Source organism: Amphichorda felina (genome assembly GCF_050947745.1).
Source record: "Amphichorda felina strain 45539 chromosome Unknown scaffold_3, whole genome shotgun sequence".
Lineage (NCBI taxonomy): Eukaryota > Fungi > Ascomycota > Sordariomycetes > Hypocreales > Bionectriaceae > Amphichorda > Amphichorda felina.
Genome location: NW_028145047.1, coordinates 429195 through 447830, shown reverse-complemented (window position 1 = coordinate 447830; position 18636 = coordinate 429195). Strand labels below are relative to the sequence as shown.

The 18636-nt window shown below is 53.5% G+C and overlaps 6 protein-coding genes and 1 non-coding gene across 7 annotated transcripts; 5 read left to right on the top strand and 2 right to left on the bottom strand.

Moving 5' to 3' along the window:
- Nucleotides 1-2209: 2209 nt before the first annotated feature.
- Nucleotides 2210-3574, bottom strand: ACO1O0_002820 (uncharacterized protein; the record flags this gene model as incomplete). The annotated part of the gene is made up of 1 exon (XM_083192282.1): nt 2210-3574. One exon carries the CDS (start codon nt 3572-3574, stop codon nt 2210-2212), a length of 1365 nt encoding a protein of 454 aa, XP_083051339.1.
- Nucleotides 3575-4857: 1283 nt separating this feature from the next.
- VRG4_1 (GDP-mannose transporter) lies at nt 4858-6190 on the top strand (the record flags this gene model as incomplete). Its single annotated transcript, XM_083192281.1, has 4 exons — nt 4858-5130; nt 5183-5273; nt 5332-5709; nt 5769-6190. The coding sequence occupies 4 exons, from the start codon at nt 4858-4860 to the stop codon at nt 6188-6190; spliced, it is 1164 nt and encodes a 387-aa protein (XP_083051338.1).
- A 1742-nt stretch (nt 6191-7932) lies between these two features.
- On the top strand, nt 7933-9934 carry ACO1O0_002818 (ankyrin repeat-containing domain protein; the record flags this gene model as incomplete). The annotated part of the gene is made up of 2 exons (XM_083192280.1): nt 7933-8336; nt 8386-9934. 2 exons carry the CDS (start codon nt 7933-7935, stop codon nt 9932-9934), a joined length of 1953 nt encoding a protein of 650 aa, XP_083051337.1.
- Nucleotides 9935-10019: 85 nt separating this feature from the next.
- SNO1 (PdxT/SNO family) lies at nt 10020-10801 on the bottom strand (the record flags this gene model as incomplete). Its single annotated transcript, XM_083192279.1, has 2 exons — nt 10020-10497; nt 10548-10801. 2 exons carry the CDS (start codon nt 10799-10801, stop codon nt 10020-10022), a joined length of 732 nt encoding a protein of 243 aa, XP_083051336.1.
- A 911-nt stretch (nt 10802-11712) lies between these two features.
- On the top strand, nt 11713-12636 carry SNZ1 (SOR/SNZ family-domain-containing protein; the record flags this gene model as incomplete). Its single annotated transcript, XM_083192278.1, has 1 exon — nt 11713-12636. One exon carries the CDS (start codon nt 11713-11715, stop codon nt 12634-12636), a length of 924 nt encoding a protein of 307 aa, XP_083051335.1.
- A 1443-nt stretch (nt 12637-14079) lies between these two features.
- Nucleotides 14080-14229, top strand: ACO1O0_002815. Its single transcript has 2 exons — nt 14080-14116; nt 14194-14229. It is a non-coding gene; the product is annotated as a tRNA-Ile (tRNA).
- A 3866-nt stretch (nt 14230-18095) lies between these two features.
- ACO1O0_002814 (uncharacterized protein) lies at nt 18096-18617 on the top strand (the record flags this gene model as incomplete). The annotated part of the gene is made up of 1 exon (XM_083192277.1): nt 18096-18617. One exon carries the CDS (start codon nt 18096-18098, stop codon nt 18615-18617), a length of 522 nt encoding a protein of 173 aa, XP_083051334.1.
- Between the last annotated feature and the right edge of the window lie 19 nt (nt 18618-18636).

Here is an 18636-nt window from a genome sequence, read left to right as displayed (position 1 = left end):
GCCAAGACTCGTATTTTCACAATTGCGCCCGTGATGAATGGGATGACGTGTTAAATGCGGCGGAGCTATTCAGAGATCATAGTTGCTTTTGGTATCAAAACTCGCAGTCGTACTACTACGAAGCATCCCAGGGAAAAGTACGACTCGTGGGCCATACGCGTATCTCAACAGGTATATCAGTGTCAAGTGCTCCGACTCTCGCCCTGGGAGTTCTTGACGAAAACCACAGTTGCAATCAAATCCAAAGGTATCTTTTTTATTGATGGGCCTCCCGTTCCCTGTATAGTAGATAGGCTGCCGTGCACGGCGTCATACAGCTCCACGCCGGAACTGGTACGCCAAGCCATGACAGAGGCCGTTCTTGCACGGTACACCTTTGCTTATCGTGTTAATATCAGGAGAGAAGAAGAAGAAGAAGGAAAATAAGAAGAAAAAAAAGACCTACAACGAGTAGTCATGGCACGGCCCAAGCCGGCACCGTGGACCTTTCGTTTGACTTGAAGCGCAGAAGCCATCGTCCTGTCCTAGCGAATGAAACCAATACCATCGAAAGCCGTCATACTCAATATTACCCATGCGCCACCTCCTTAAGATTCGTTTAGAGGTGTCTTTGTGGACACTGATGGCCAGATCAACGTTCAAGGCGACTTACACAGATATGTTTGCTTAAGGGCAATTGAGAGTTAACTGTACAACTAAGATGCCACTCTACTACTTAGTTACGTCGTACTCCCTGCCCAGCCCTAAATGCTACAAAGGAATCATGGACGGGAGGCACAGCCTCGCATTGAGCTGCATTGACGCACTGCACTCGTCACAGCCTCCCGCGTATTGAACTGCGCCTCTAGACATTGACGCCGCCGTCGCAACGCAGAAACTCGATGTAATTGGTTTAAACCCGCGTTGTTGGTGGACTAGGGCGATACGGCTTGGGATGTGAGGACATCGGATGGCCATCAGTGGAACCGGTAATTGGTGGTAAACTGGTACGACTTGGTCCCCGTGTCTCGGTACCTGTGCTTCCCGTCCAAGCGTCGCATAAGAGGGCCTCCCGCGCCCGTGGGGTCTTGGCTTTGCTTGGTTCATGGCGCACCAAGTCCACCGCGTGGCACCGACTTCGAGCGAGCATAGTCTGATGCCATTGCTAGTACTACGAGTAGGAGTAGGAGTACCTAGATTATGTGATGCTCAGTACATGTACTCCGCGGGGCCACTCCAGACGAAGTAACAGGGCGGCAACGGGTCGAGCTGTGAGGGATGAAACACGAAGGGACCCATTCCGACTCGACCCTTTTTGTTGCTCGCCCTGGGATCCTTCCATTAGGCGCACGCCCACGGCACGCAGTTCAGACGCAGTCATTTCAGCACGGACGGGACGTGGATAAACCGACCATGCCGGAGACAGCATAGCCCCAGATAGGGCGCCCAATCGCCAAAAGTGCCCAGTGTCGATCAGAGAGATTTGCAAATTCTTTCGCATGTACGTACTCCGTACGAAAAGGGATAACAGCGTTGAATTGCCGTCTCTCGCGTGGACAGACAAGCGTTTCCTGCTGCACTGAGAAGGCGCGGGAAATTCACAGAGAATCCGTGTGAATGTGATTTAACGATGAAATAGCATCATCGTGATACAGACTCGAGGTTTGCTTGTATATGTAATAGGTGGGGTATCAGGGCGGTGATAATGCTAACATGCCAGTACACCGTATCCCGGCGTGGGGAGAGTGTTTACCGTCCTTGATATGATCTGAGGGACTTTACATATCCAAGACCAGACTGAGCCTTTCATGTCTAGTCGTTCGAGTCCTAGAATGTAACCAATATAATATCGTAACACCAGATCCTCAGCCCTATTTTACAACGGGCCCTCGTGGCAGAGTCCTGACCTACGCCTTGGCATCGCTGAAAACGGTCAGCATTGTCCGGATCGCTACCCCATGATATGACGTGAGTTGGGTCACTTTCACTATCTCTAGGTGCTTGGCAGCCAACGGCCACCTGCCGAGGATCAATGACCGAATCCGGGGGTAATGCTTGTCAAATGGGAATGTTTGCCTGGGAAAATGTTTGCTAGGGAGAATGTTTTCTAGGGAGAATGCTTGCCAGCACGCGCAAATAGAAACGCCAAGGCCTATCAAGTCTATGTGTCATTAATATAAAAAGGTATGTCGTAGTATACAGCCAGCCATTATCGCCATGCGCGCAGCAGCTATTGGGAAATCTCAGCTTCGTCCTCCTTCTTAGCCTCGGCCTCCTTCTGGGCGTTCGCCTTAGCCTGCTTGCTGGCCTGGACCTTGACCATGGCCTCGTTGATCCACTCGCCGACGTGCGCAATATTCTCCTCCATCAGATGGGCCCGCGTCTCCTTCATCTTGGCCATGCGCTCCTGGTAGCCCGCCGTATCGCCGACGTAGCGCTTGATCGTGTCCATCTCGTCCTCACCGGGCTCCGACATCCACACCGCATCGCGGGGCAGGTACGTGTACGACTTGAGGAGCTGCTCGCTGGCGACGAGGGGCGCGCCGGCAATCAGCGCGGCGGGCACCGTAGACGAGGCTTTGCGGTCAAAGTACTCGTCGTTGGCAAAGGCGGGGATGATGGTGAAGGCGCCGGACAGGGTGGCGTAGAAATCCGGGTAGGACAGGTCCTGGTCGAAGACGACGTTGTTCTTGAGCTCCTCGGGCACGCTGGGGGTCTGGCCGTGGCCAATGACATGCAGGGTCACCTTCTTGTCCTTCTCCTCGGAGGAGGCCTTGGTGCGCAGCTCGCCGATGACGTGGCCGAGCTGCTCAAAGGTGTGCTGGTAGTCGCGGCGGCCGGACGAGTAGTCGCCCTGCATGGCGAGGGACAGGCCCTCCGGGTCGGGGTCGGGGAGCTTGACGGGGAAGACGGGCGGGAGGACGCGGGTCGTGTAGTCGAGGGGCTCCTCCCACTTCTCGGCGGTGTCACTGTGCAGGAAGTCGGCAGTGTGCTGGCTCAGGGCCATGAAGTCGGCCAGGCCCTTCTGAATGTACTCGCGGGCTACATTGACGTGCTTGCCGCTGCGCCAGCGGTCGGCGTGGTGCATGAGGCAGAAGAGGTAGGTCTCGCCCTTGGCGAGCAGGTCGCGGAACTCGGTGGCCTTGTTCTCAAGGTCAAGCTCGCATGTCGTCGAGACGAGGACGTGGGGCAAGTTGGTGCTGGAAACAAGGGCGCCAAGGTCGTCATGGGAGATGATCTTGGAAACGGGGGAGTTGAGCTTGAACGAGTTCAGAATCTCCTCCATATTGTAGCGCTGGCGGCGGAGCATGAGAGTCAGCTCAATGTTGGGCTGACCGCCAAACGCCGTGACGAGCGCCGACGTGACCTCATCGTGAGTTCCACCCGTCTCGATGATGGCGACGCGGACCTGTTCCTCGGTGACGTTGGCGCTGTAGGTGGGAGAGAGGCCTGAATCGGTGACGAAGGGGACGCCCCAGTTGCGGGCGGCAGACCAGGCAGCGTCATGGTAGAAGAAGGCAAAGATGCCAAGCGTGAGAATGACGAAGAGCCAGATGAGCGTCAGGCGCCGCCGCGGAGTGGCCATGGCCGTCATGATGGCGTCTAGCTGGTATCCAAAACTGCCGCGGTCTTCGAATAGGGTCCGTGTGGGAAACGCTTCAAGGAAAAATCGCAAAGGAGGGAAAAGGAAATGAATGAATGTGAGAGAGAAGTGTGTGCCCAAAGGTCTCGGCCGTCTTCATTCCTCAGCGGGGGGAGGCGCTGGAAGAAGTGGAGCGACCTCCTTTTCTCGAGGTGCGAAACCTGTCAGCACCATCAGTTTTGCAAACAGGCAGTTGGCTCAGGGGGACCATTCGAGCGAATGAACGGACGCGTCTTGCAGGATGGGGGTGGGTGGACTGTGTCTGGGTGTGTGTGACCGGGTGCATTCGTAGGCGACAGCGAAAAACTGGGGCATAGTTCCGTGCGCCAACGCGTGGGTTGCGGCTCGATATTTTTGACACCCACGCATCTGGTACGTGCTGGAGTTTCGGTGGGAATAAGGGGTGACAATTTCGCCTTGGCACGCGTAAAATGACTGGGGGTTGGGCTACGGCAAAGCTTAAGACACCCTGGCCACTTGGCAACCAGATGGAATTCTTTGCCACTATCTCGGCACCATGGCAGTCCATAGTATCCGTATTAATATTCAACATCGGCATTCGTACGAAGGAGGAGAGTAGGACGAAATCTCATATTTCCAAGTTCGCTGCATGGCGTAACAAGTTCAAACGGTGGCAACCTTGGCATCAATCCGGCGCCGCCACATCGCATCCAGATCAACGGCGGCCGCGCCCCAATAAATCCCCAGATACGCCCTTCGGAGCGCGCCGTGCAGTACCACGTACGCACTCGTAGCTACATGAATTCATTGAGATCCTACAGAAGGGATCGGTTGCCAGACGCTCAGGACATGTTGAAGCCTTCCGCGATGAATCGTTATCAAAATGTGAAGAGAATCCGCCTGAGAATCCGTGCCCCGTTGCAATTAAATGATAAGGCGGGTGTCATTTTATCGGGCATTGCTGGATGCAGGGTTAGCGCTTATTGGATTCTCCCGCTGCATGTTGCCTGACGTTTGCAGCACACTGAGCGACTTGAGGCGTGTTGAAGCGCAGTGGGGCACAGCCAGCCTTCTGTGCTAGTACCGCCCTGCCGCAGCCGGCGCTCAGGGCAGCAGCCAGAACTGACGCCAAAATTCACCTCCATCCAACTTTCTTCCCCTGAAGGTCGTGATCACTCGTTTCGCCCTCGACGACCTCGACGCCCTCGACGACGCCCACGACTACTACCACCACCACGAATTCGACGACACAGAACCCACCCCAAACCATCACCATGGCCGACAGGAACAAGGAGGACCAGGAGGAGGGCATCCCGCTGCGCGGCAGCTCGTTCGATGAGGAGGAGGGCGACTCCCTCGTCGGTCGCGCTCACGCCGACGCTCAGAACCGGTCCATCATCCCGCCGCTTTCTCTCGCCACCATTGACAACAATGCGCCCGTGTCCGTACTGGCCTACTGCATGGCGTCCATCTCCATGACTGTCGTCAACAAGTACGTCGTCTCGGGCGCCTCGTGGAACTTGACCTTTTTCTACCTGGCCGCACAGGTATGTAGCCACTTGCCCTCCAAGACCATGACGCGGTTCCTGATGTTTCTAGGCCATTATCTGCATTACTGTGATTACGGCGTGCAAGAAGGGCGGCCTGATCAAGTCCCTTGCCCCGGTGACTATGGACAAGTCCAAGAAGTGTATGATTGCGCCTCGAATACACGACCCCTCCAAATTATCTTGCTCACCACTATATAGGGTTCCCCATCTCGTTCCTCCTCGTCGGCATGATCTACACCAGCACCAAGGCACTGCAGTTCCTCTCGGTCCCCGTCTACACCATCTTCAAGAACCTGACCATCATTGCCATTGCCTACGGCGAGGTCTTCATCTGGGGCGGCCAGGTCACCCGCCTAGCCATGATGGCCTTCTCGCTCATGGTCCTGAGCTCCGTCGTGGCTGCCTGGGCTGATATCCGCAGCGCTCTGACCGGCGACATGGGCGACGACTCCAAGGACGCCATGGCCACCCTCAATGCTGGCTACTTCTGGATGGCGCTCAATGTCATCTGCACCGCCACCTACACCCTGAGCCTGCGCAAGGTTATCAAGAAGATGGACTTTAAGGACTGGGACAGTACGTTTTTCTCCTTGTGGAATTGCTTTGAGCCGGGACTGATATGCTGACCCTGCTAGCCATGTACTACAACAACCTCCTCACCATCCCCATCCTCATCGTTGCCTCCCTCCTTGTCGAGGACTGGTCCCACGAGAACCTGGTCAAGAACTTCCCCGAGGAACAGCGCAACCGTATCTGCATGGGCATCGTCTACTCGGGCGTCGCTACCATCTTCATCTCCTACTGCTCCGCCTGGTGCATCCGCGTCACCTCGTCCACCACCTACTCCATGGTCGGTGCCCTCAACAAGCTCCCTATTGCCATCAGCGGCCTCATCTTCTTCTCGGCCCCCGTCACCACGGGCAGCGTGTCGGCCATTGCCCTCGGCTTCGTCAGCGGCATCGTCTATGCCGTCGCCAAGAAGCGCGAGACGGACGCCAAGAAGCAGAGCCTGCCCGTCAAGGAGAACGACAGCAGCAACGGCAACGGGAGGTCATGAGGCGGATCTTGGCATAAAATTCATTTTCCACAAATCACGGCGTACTTGGGAGACGGAGTGTTGGCCAAGCCCTACCATGGTTTTGGGATATAGAAGCAGATGTCTGATAGAACACGAGGCGACATCTAGAGAGGAAAAGCACAAAACATTGGAATTGGACGGACGAATTTTGTTTTAGCTGTAAATATTAGCGAGATTGCTCTATTGCGCCGGTCCCTATGCTAGATCTTTGTCCGAAGTCAAGTGATGGCCCCGGCGTTCGGGTCGAGTCGAAGTGTATTTCTACCATCCGTTAATTCTCAGCTTTGTCATCACTTGGCGATAGCGAATTGAATTCTATTGCATCCTAGACGCGGAAAATGAAACAAAGCTATCTATCAAGACAAGGGCACTTGTCGAGATAATGCTCTACACTGCTGCCTCACCCGGGGGCTTGGCTTGCCCTCGGGGACTTTTCTATCTGGAAGCATGCTAGGTTAAGACGTGAAGCATCCTTGATTTCTCACCTGGAGAACCCACATCTGAAACCTAGGCTTGGATAGGATGATAACACCAATGCTGGTGGTCCGTTTGACGTGGGTCTTCCCAGTGCTGCCTGGGATATACAGCCCCGTGTTACACCTAGCGACGTCATTGTAAGAGATGAAATCTCTTATATGAAGTTGTTGGCAAAGCTAACACGTCTTTGAGACATGATGGCGAATTTCCTGAGAATGCTGTTATAGTTGTGACAGGCGTTGTAAAACTGTTGCTGGCTTAGTGGTTACCTAAGGAAGGTCGAGGGATGTGGTCATATGCCTTCTAGTAATATGAGTTCATTATAAACAGAGGGAAATTATAATCTGATGTTTTTGAAGTTGAATATTCAATCAAGGAGCTTCGTCTCCATGTTCGGTAAACGCTGGATTGATGATTCACATGATTGAGAATCGTATGAATATAAACTCCACTAGTGAATGGATACCACCATGAATTTTATTAAATATGTGTTTCATCCCATCTTTTCCTATACTAAAGCAACTCATCCCAGAAACCATTGCCAAGCTCCCCAAGGTGCTCATGTAGCATGCCTCGAGACTGCAGGGTAGGGCCTGCCTACGGCTTGCTGCATGCTTTGCACTTACGATAATAGTTTTAATTTGACGTGGAAACATGTGATGTGGAAGAAAATTAGAAAGGAATTCACTGCCATTTTCAAACATTTGATTTGTTTGCGTTGCTTCGTACCTAGTGGTGCCTACCTTACTGCGCTCAATGCATTGAAAGTACCAAGTCGGCTTGGAGCTGGCAGATTCGGGCACCCGGATCTGATAGAATCGTCGAATAGCATCTCTCCCTTCCAGGGCATTGTCATTTCTCTTTGCATTCCTCACTGCGTTTGTGGTGGCTTGGAGGAACAAATGTTGTTTGGGGCGCAGTCCAACCAACACGGATCCGTACAAGTGCTTACCCCATATAGCGATGTACATGTATCCAGATGGAGTCTCGACTGTCGGCTTGGGGGGAAATCCTGCACGATTGATATGTTTAGAAACCGAGAATCCCAACATTGTCACAGGCCCCGGGTCACCGCGTCATCTGCCACGACATCAGGAGGACCACGAGCACTGACGCTGACGACGCTCATACTTCAGCCCCCCTCAGCCCTACACCACAGCGCGGGGAATACAAGGTAGCGGTGTCTTTAAGGGTATATCCAAAAGACATCCCCCCCAGACTGTCCGATTCATCAGGCAACCACCATGGACGGTTTCTCGGTCGCGTCGCTCAGTTCCCTCTGCTCCGCCATCTCCCACACCGCCATCGCAGGCGTCATAGAGATCGCCGAGCTCGTCGCCAAGATCCCCCCGAGCCACCATGCCGACCAGCTGGCCTCTCTGTCCCGGGCGCTGCAGGAATTCAGCGAGAGCGTGAGCCGGTTCGAGGTCACCGTCAATGGCGCCCCCGCCATCTCGCCGCGGCTCCAGGGCCAGCTCGGCGCATCGCTTGGTGTCTGTCAGGGCAAGCTGGCACCGCTGGGGAAGCAGGTCATGCGCCTGCAGCCGACCACGGTGGGTAGCCTCAATGCCATGTATGTCATGGTGAATGAGGACCTTCTGTTGGCATACACGCAGCTTCTGGCATTCTTCGAGGAGGTCCTCGCCATGTAAGATACGATGCTCTGCTGTCGAACCGGGTATCTGACAGCATTTCAGGACAGTGAGGGAGGATCAGGATGCCACTCTTGATGGCCCACAAGGCCGTCGCATCATGGAGCAGACAGAAGAAGCAGGCAGAATGATATCCAAGGCCGGCGAAATCATGGTCAATCCCAGCCACTCCGGCCTGGTTTACTCACCCCCCAACGCCCCTCCCGCCGACCCCGACTCTGACCAGCCACCACCCTACTCTTACGAGCCATCTGGCGCAGGACCGTCCACTGCGCCGGCAGCACCGGACAACACCTGGGGATCCGCCCTTTCGCAGAGCTTCAGGGCCCTCACAGCCAGCCTCCGCGCCAGACCCGACCCCCTAGTCTCGGCCCTGTGCGAGGCCAGCCGCCGCGGCGACGTCGGCCAGGCGGTGGCCCTCCTCAAGCAGGGTGCCAAGATCGACGGCAGGAATGACGATGGCGAGACGCCGCTGCACTGCGCCATCCTGGCGAACCAGGAGGCCGTCGCGCGCCTGCTGCTGGCCTCGGGCGCCGACGACAACCAGTGGTCTACGATGCCGCCCATGTTCCTCGCCGCGTCGGTCGGCAACATCGACGTCGCGCGCATGATCTACGACAGGGGCGGCCCGGGGGCCAACGTCAAGCGGCAGAGCATGTCGGGCAATTCCTACCTCGTCGACGTGGTGGAGAGCGGCAACCTCGACGGCGTCCGGTTCCTCCTGGAGCGGGGCGCCAGCGCCAAGACCAAGTCCATATCCGGGCGGCACATCATCGTGCAGGCCGCGAGGAGGGGGGACGTCGACATGGTGAGGCTGCTGCTCGACTTTGGCGCCAAGGTCAACTCGGACGACATCACGGGCAACTCGCTGCTGAGCATCGCGCTCGACAAGGAGGACATGGGGCTGATGGACCTGCTGATCTCGCGGGGCGCCAAGGTCAACTCCAGGATGAACACGGGGGAGCGCATCCTGTCGGCCGCCATATCCAGGAGGAACATGGCGGCGGTGAGAAGCCTCATCGAGGCTGGCGCCGACGGGAACATTGACGACATGTACGGCCAAAAGGTGATTGTCCGGGTCGTCAGGGACGACAAGGTCTCCAGCGATGAAAAGGTCGAGCTCGTGCAGCTGCTGCTCAAGAACGGGGCCAAGGCACAGACAAAGGACTCCTCCTGGCCCAACATGAAGCTCCTGCCCACCGCCGTGGACAAGGGGGTCGACGGGCGCGTCATTGCCATGCTCATGCAGCACGGAGCCGATAGCAAGAAGCTGCTGAGCAGCGGCGAGACGCCCCTGACGCACGCCATCGGCGCCGGCCGCGTCGACCAGGTCGAGGCGCTGCTGAAGAACGGCGCGGACGCGAATCTCCCCAACAGGCTGGGCAAGTTGCCTCTGATGCAGGCGCTAATCAGGGAGGACGTGGACGTGGTGAGGCTGCTGGTGGAGCACGGCGCACATGTTGAGCCCACGGCGTTGGAGTACCCCATGACACTAGGGAGGCCGGACCTCCTCCAGGTGTTGGGGGTGCCACGGGGTGTCTCGTCTGGTCGTAATGCGCCGCCTGGGTACGATGTAGTGCCTGGAAAGGTCTGATGATGATGAATCAAGCGATGGATACCCAATTATATTCTTATTTGGTCTATATGTCTTATGTATCAATAAAAAAAATACTCTCCCTCTACGCTTGTCTGCTCTGCAGAATCTGGTCGAGCCACCAGGCATGTATCCGCGCATCGCTCGTCAACTCGGGATGGAAACTCGTCCCCAATACGTTCCCCTGCCGCACCGCGACAATGTCCCCCGAGTCGTCCTTGGTGCTGGCCTGCGAAACGCCTGGCCGCACGCGGTCCACCCTCCCCGGCAGCTTGGCCAGGACCTGCACGTCCGCCGGCGCGAGGACCTCCTCAACGACGGGGGCGCGGATGAAGACGCCAGGGTAGGGTGGTGGTGGTGGTGATGTGTCTGTGGTGGCGGAGGCGAGGAAGGGGAGGTCGAGGTCGGCCTCGAAGCTCTCCATCTGCCGGCCAAAGTGGTTGCGGTGGACGCGCACGCTCAGACCGCCGATGAGGTCCTGGCCGCCTTGCTTGGTGGCGTTGGCGTTCTGGGATAGGAGGATGAGGCCGGCACAGGTGCCCCATGTGGGTTTCCGGTCGACTCTGATGTCTGGTTAGTAACTTGGAGGTATGGTTGGGAGGAGGCTGCTCACTTGACAAAGTGGCGGAGTTTGTCGAGGAGATCAGTCTGCCCGGCGACGAGGGAGATGGTGGTGCTCTCGCCGCCAGGGATGATGAGGGCATCGCACTGATCAAGCTCTTTGGATGTGCGGACCTGGAGGAAGGAGAAGTCTGTCGATTGAGCTTTGGGGTTGGTGGCCTTGAGGTGCTGTGATGCCTGGCGTAGGAGAGTGAGGTGCTCGTGGAAGCCTCCCTGGAGGGCGAGGACGCCTACGGTTAGGCTCATGGTGGCTTGTGTGATGAGGAATCAGGGTGAAAGTGTGGAGAGAGATGAGTGATCGATGTGAATTTGATGGAGCCCTTGGGGTATTGAATTTTTGGAGGAGGAGAATGAGTCTGGAAACTTGCAAGTCAAAGTCTGGAAACTCGACATCCATCGGAGACCGACGGAGTGACGGAGTGGCGACGGCGGTTGTGGGGAGGCTTCGGTGGCCATCCGGCGGGGGGAGACCCTGAACAACCCCTGGAAGTGCCCTGAAGAAGGCAATTGATGGAGCCCGGCAGAGGCTCCGGACCCCCATCACGAGCCCCATAATGGTCCCCATCGTGCTGCAGCCTCCGGCATCTCCGCTGTACAGGCGGGTACGTAGATCAGCCACTCCGCCTCACCCAGCAGCCTCATCAGCAAATCATCAGCTTAACCACCAGCCCGGGGCGGAAGACTCGAGGCGTCAAGCATCATCGTCTGCCGAGCATGCAACACCGCGCCGGTGAGAGCCAGTGGAATTACTCAAATGGGCCACCGACGCCCTTCGTCGTGACGACGGCGCATGTCGAGATGCATCGCCTTGCATGACGTGCATCGTGCGCTTCACCCTTTTGAGTAACACCGCACCCTCCTCGGATGCTGTCCGTGGGGTCGCCATCCGACGATTGCCGACCATCGAACAATTCCATTACGCACGAGGACGGACCTAAATCGGCATCATGGCCTCTCGAGAGTTAATAAGGTTCGCGCGAAGTGTCACCGTTGTTGCTCAACATCTCACCGTCAGGCACCTCTCTCTCTCTTCATCTTTCGCCTCCCAACATTTGCCCATTGAACCATCAACGACAACTTGGGACTGACATCCTAAAACCACCCATTGCGGAACTTTATATCTCCCTCTCAAGTCGTTACTACTACCCCAAACCATCATGGCCAACGAAACTCCCTCTGGCGGCGCCCCCGCCAAGTCGTCCTTTGCCCTCAAGGCCGGCCTCGCCCAGATGCTCAAGGGCGGCGTCATCATGGATGTGACGACACCCGAGCAGGCCCGCATCGCCGAGGATGCCGGCGCCTGTGCCGTCATGGCCCTGGAGCGCGTCCCCGCTGACATTCGCGTCCAGGGCGGCGTGGCCCGCATGTCCGACCCGGCCGTCATCAAGGCCATCCAGGCCGCCGTCACCATCCCCGTCATGGCCAAGGCCCGCATCGGCCACGATGTCGAGTGCCAGATCCTCGAGGCCCTCGGCGTCGACTACATTGACGAGAGCGAGGTGCTCACCCCGGCCGACGACGAGAGCCACGTCGAGAAGAGCCCCTTCAGCGTGCCCTTTGTCTGCGGCTGCCGCAACCTGGGCGAGGCCCTGCGCCGCATCGCCGAGGGCGCTGCTATGATCCGCACAAAGGGTGAGGCTGGAACCGGCGATGTCGTCGAGGCCGTGCGCCACATGAAGACTGTCAACAGGCAGATCGCCCAGGCCAAGGCCGCGCTCGCCGAGGGTGGCGTGGTGCGCGTGCGCGAGATGGCGCGCCAGCTCGAGGTGGACGCCGACCTGCTGAAGCAGACTGCCGAGCTGGGTCGTCTCCCCGTCGTCAACTTCGCTGCCGGCGGTGTTGCCACGCCCGCGGATGCCGCCCTGATGATGCAGCTGGGCTGCGACGGCGTCTTTGTCGGCAGCGGCATCTTCAAGTCGGGGAACCCTGCTCAGCGCGCCAAGGCCATTGTCCAGGCCGTCACGCACTTCCGCGACCCCAAGGTCCTGGCCGAGTGCAGCACTGGCCTGGGTGAGGCCATGGTTGGCATCAACTGTGACAGCATGAAGGATGAGGAGAAGCTGGCTACTCGAGGATGGTAGAGCGCGGAAAGGATGAGGGCAGGATTGGGATCGGGAATCAACAATTGGAGTTTAAAATCTTCGAGAAAGACTTGACAGAAATTAAGAGCGGTATTTAAATATAAAAATTGTTGTTGCAGTTTGGTAGTCTGATTTGATGGCGGGGGTTGCACGTTGACCATGGGCTATGTACCTGTGTAAAGCATATATATGGTATAGGAAGACCTACTGTAAATGAAGCTAACGTAAGATCGTTTATTACTTACATGATACGAAGTAATAACTAGTGAGTACACTCTACCTAGCCAACTTTACGATAGGCTTCCTCCTTTGGCCATATCTTGATATGGGGGCGCCGAGTGAGGATATGAACCCTAACAATACCCTTACACTCCTACCCTTCTCTCTCATCTTCCCACCTTTCCTCGTCACTCCTTGCCCTAAATTAAAATAGTCATCATGGCACCATAGTGTGATCATCGTGCGATACTGTTGAAGTAGAAATAGAATCGTCAAATGTCATGATTTTGTTCTACTCCGCACTGCGAGGCAACGCTGTCTACAAGCCCTCTTACGGAAGATTCTCACCATATCTGTAAATTTGTTAGACCGTGCAGTAGGATATAGCCCTTGCTGGGCTCATCCATGGCCGCTAACAAGGACACAAAGCATAGTGCAGGGCACATTAAGGTTTCTATTATTTTAGGTTACAAGGCAAGTGTTTCTTATGATTATATTCGAAATGAAACATGACATGGCCCTTCCCGAGCGATGGACATCCAGAATCACTTTGCGACATCTGGTTCCTTTCTTCTACCAGATGAAGTAGAGCTGCGAGCTCTGCATCGGAAGTCACCGAGGTTGTATTCTCCCGAATGATCATGTTTTCTGACCCTCCACTGACAGTGACAGTTTGGATATCGTGGATGGTCTCTGATTTTCTCGTCCTCTAGGAGACGATGTATAGTGGAAAGCTCTGCATTGGAAGCCGCCGAGTATTCTCCTGAATGATGATGTTTTCGATAGTGACGGTTTGGATATCGTGGATGGCGGAGGGGCCTAGGAACTTGCCATGAGTCATTTTACCACTATGGTCCGAAATGAGTGAAGCTGGGCATTTCTCCTACCGACTAGAAGATGGTGCCTCATTGGTCGAGAGGTTGCTAGAGGTCACGCACTTCGCACGTGTGCCATGACATGCGTCACTACCAGTAGTATATACATATCAGCTCGACTTAGGCGGACCCATAGATAATCTTGTACCTATTCTCACAAAGCTTTACAATTCGGGGAATTTTAGAGCAAATGGATCAAAGCGGGGTCACCCAATCCGTAGGAACTGCTTCCATAGTCATTAGAATGTAGTCGGACCAAGCTTGTCGAGCTTGAACAGACAAGGCGTTTGAGTGGATGTCGGACTGGGGGTTAATAATATAAAAATAGTCGCCTGACTCGTACCGTTTAGTTCCTGTAGCGGAGTGGTTACCGCGTGGCTCTTATAGGTCAAGCATCTTCTTGGTTCTATGATTAATGGTATGTTTTCCTCCCCAAACTGCAATTTTCCCCGCTTACGTAATCCAGCCAAGGTCGTGGGTTCAAGTCCCTCCAGGAACATTTTTTTATCATTTTTATCAACGAATAGCCCTTGTACTCTGGTTGCTTTTTGTCGATACAAATCGCCATACTTATGTGGTTGTGGAGAATCGTGTGGCACACGTTGGGGGCGGCACTGATGACGAGGGAAGAAGTTGGGAGGGGGGAGGTCGTCAAGCGACCTCGGTCAAATAATGTACCTACAGCAGTCATTTATTGGATCCAGGCTTATTTAGTTATTATGTCTAACTTCCGCCCTCTCCTTTTTACAAGATTACGAATAAGAGTGTATGCTAACCAGATGAACAAGAGCGAGCGAGATACACGGATTAGGTAAATAAGAGAGAGCTGGTAATGGGCGTGCTAAGATCTTACTAGGAGGATTCGTGCAACCGAACAAGCATTTTCATGATTGGTGAAAGAGAAGCTACACATATCTTTGGTTATGGTACAGAGTCGAGAGACACCGTGAAAATTCTCTCTTCCTGTAACCGCCAAAGTGTATTATACGTTCATGGAGAACTACCCTCCCCACACCACTATACCGGGTGATTGAGGACTACCCCAGATGATTTGTCCTTTCTGCAATCCCCAAGATCAAGGTTGATCGAAAATAGCTCTAAATCAATGATATTGCGTCATAGCATCAAGGTATCCTTAATGTATAAGAGCCACGCGGTAACCACTCCGTTACGAGAACTGAACGGTACGAGTCAGCGGTAAATATTCTAACTATGAGTCGCTAGACAGCACCAGTAGCGGAACACCTCGTCTATTTAAGCGCCACAAACCGTGTTTTGTTCATATTGCCTTGTTTGCAGTAATAATGCGTTCATGTAATTTTTGTCGGCAGGGTACCCAGCTTTCATGAGTCGAACATCTTGGCGAGAAACAAATGGACGTCAACTATAACCTAACTCACGGCAAGCGACATCTCATAGTCCAACAATCGGTGCCCCATAGTTGAGCTGATATAAACTAGTGACACATTTCATATCTTAAGGTCAACAGGCGTGAAGACGTTCTTGGTGACGTCGGGCTGCTCTCATCTTCCTTCCCCCATATCTACATTTGAAGCCTTTTCGTTACCTTAATGATATCTGATTGTACCTACACACCGTCCTCTGATTCCCCCCACTGAATTTGTGTCTGGGGGTCTTACTCACTAGTCTTGAGGAGCTGTGAACTGCCAACCTAAGTTATATGCATACTTGAAGACACCATAGTGGAGACTGAGGAACCCCGTGACAAGTCGATGCTCAAGACTTCATGGGAGAGGTCACAAAAAGTGGGAGCAGGGTTCGTTTGTTGTGGGTTGCTTTGATGGTTCTCATTCAATCATCGACATGATTTCCATCTTGTGTGACAGTTTGTGTTTTGGAAAGAACATGAGCATTTTGTTGCAGATTAGGAGCTAAGGCTAGACTAATTGCTGTCCTAAAGCAATACGAATATATGTACGAATATATGTACGAATATATGTACGAATATATGTACGAATATATGTACGAATATATGTACGAATATATGTACGAACATATATACGAATATATGTACGAATATATGTACGAATATATGTACGAACATATATACGAATATATACATATATATCATTATTATTATGATATATCGGCTCTTTTGCTGACCGCTTGCATGCCATCGATATGGTGAAGCATACTGGTGAGTACCCACATGGTTGCCCGTGGGACGGATGCGACAAGGCCTTCGCGACAAAACAGGAGCTTCACGGGCATCACAACTTGCGCTCCTACATATACACATAGAACAGACATAATAAGACATTTAACCAGAAGAATAACTTGAAGAGGCATACAAACTCAACGTATCTCAAGCAATAAGCCCACTTATGGATAGTAGACGGATGTGGCAAGATATTCTAGGCAAAGAGATAGCTTGAAAGGCATATGGCTATAGCTAATTGCGGAGAACGTTGCTTCCTGTCCACTTGGGAGCGTTATGATAAGACCTTTGGTAGGAAGAACCATCTTGACACCCACATCTCAACTATACATAAGAAGAAAACGCCATTTGGATACAGGTAGCCGGGATGTGGGCAGATGCTTGGTATTATCGGAACCGTGGCGACAAATGAGCAGAGGACACGTGAGAAAGGGAAATGAGCTTGATGTGATTTTGTTGTTGATGCGCAAGACGAGTGGTTGCTGATAACAAATTAGAAATTAGGCGGGAGACAGCCCTGAGAATATTCTACTTCTCAACGAAATTAGTTAGCAAACTAGTGCTTGTTAATTGTAATAAGGGGCCCATAATTGGGGCTAAAGCAAAGGAATATACTGATTCTTTCCACCGAAGAGTGATTCTATGTCAGAAACCTCGAATCCGGCTACGGGGATATCATGTATGGGTCTCTCTATTAGAGTAGTATAGGTGATATCCCATACTCTTGCCGCGCTATTCCCAGAAGTGATCATACCACCGATTCGCCCGAGAAAGTCGAAGATATATACCCCTGAATGCTCACATGGCCCCAATTGATCAACGAGATGTATTCAGTGGGACTTGCCTCATTTGAGATGGCCGCCATCACGCTGGCAACCGTGTCTGTCTGGGCGCAGTGGCAGTCGCCTGAGGAAGCTGCAGGGTTGAAATTATTCGCGACCGATACCTCTACAAATTGCTATGTTTATTCTTATGATATTGCTCTGCTTAATACGATGATATTGCTATGCGCATTGCCGTGATACTATTATACTTATTATCATGATGTTTTTGTGTTTATCATTGTGGTATTCTTATGGTTATCATGGTGATACTATTATGTCTATTCTCGTGATATTGCTTTCTTATCATGATGGTATGTCATCCTAAAGAAATTTATGGGATGGGATCAGGGAGAGACGATTTGTCGCAATGAAAGTGTTATTGGTATCATATACTGGGCGGGACCCGGCATTAGGAATCAAAATATACTTGCAGGTAAATCTGTGATGTGAATTTGCTGTTGCTATTATGGCCGTATTACTATAGGTATTACAACATTATACAATCCTAGTCTGACCTTTGACTCCCCTTCCATATCCCGGCTTCATGGATGTCCGCCCAGCCTCTACATGACTTCCGTTGTCACTCTGTTGTCGCTCCGTTAATTATATAACTTCCATACTGGTACCTTTGGTATAGTTGTGCTAGGCATGATCTTTCTCTCCTACGGGGTGGGTGACTTTGAGAAGTAGGTTTACCTTGTGGTCTTCTTGTCTCCTTATTGTCCGAGTAGGTGCTGTCAATGATCTGGATTCACGCTGTAGTTTAGTTGTCAAAACGAACCCTCAATTAAAGCTGGATCATTTTATAGCCTACTCACTCAGGCTAATAATTTATTCTTTGAGCCCTAACTAATCGAAAGCTAGATGGTCTTGTGAAGATAGCAAGACACGGATCCCCCATTTAGCCGCCTATCAATTCCTCAGTATGAACACTCTTTGCCCCGGAATCTATGGCAGATCAGGCCTTGCTTAGGAATTTTTCTGGATGAGTGAACGTGTAATCTGGGAGTAGACGATTCCGCTCATCAGAGATGTCAAAATTCCCGGCAGAGATGCCTAGCAAGAAGCCGGCTACGATGGCATCAGCGAGGGCAGCAACCTGCTCAGGTGGGAGTGCAAGCGGCATCTCTGTCTGATGCTGAGCCTGCCCCAGAACATCTGCGAGGACTCCTTCACCAGCCCGCAGGCGCTTGCGACGCGCACGGCGTTGGAGCGTTTCCAGCGTTTTACCTGTGTTGCGGCTGGGCGTCTCCTGAAACGGAGTGAATCGGAGATATATAACCCCAAAACGACGAGGGAGATTGACAAGCTACTACAGGATGCTTCCGAAATGATGCCTGCTCAGTGGTGTCACCCAGCCGCATGGACAAACTCGGCGACACACTGCGCTTCAATGACCACTTCATGCACTACCACCTCCTCGTACATCTTCACCTACTGTATCTTCTACGGCCAAGATCCGAGAGGGAGTGCGAGTACAACAAGATGACAGCTGTCACGTCAAGCCGGGAGGTCCTATCTCGATTGGCGGCGTTCCGGGCATCCCACTCCATAGGATATTACTGTCGAGGGGTCGACTCCCTGGCCTTCATCTCAAGCACGGCATTAGCCCTAGCACATATCATGAGCGACCATGACCGTGGCGCAGACCAAGACGGATCCCATTTCCTGGCCCACCAGCGGCTGAGCGACCGCGGCATGCTGGAGCAGAACCTGGCGATTATGCGAGAGATTGCGAGCCTGTACAACGACACTATCGCCACCAGGGTCGTGACTCTCCTGGAGCATCTCCTGGCCATTGAGGAGGACCTGGCGTCTGGTGGGGGTCAGATACCTGGCTGCCATTGTGCAGGAGCCGAGAGTAGGGGGGACCTCGGTGTGTGACAAGACCCAGCGAGGATGG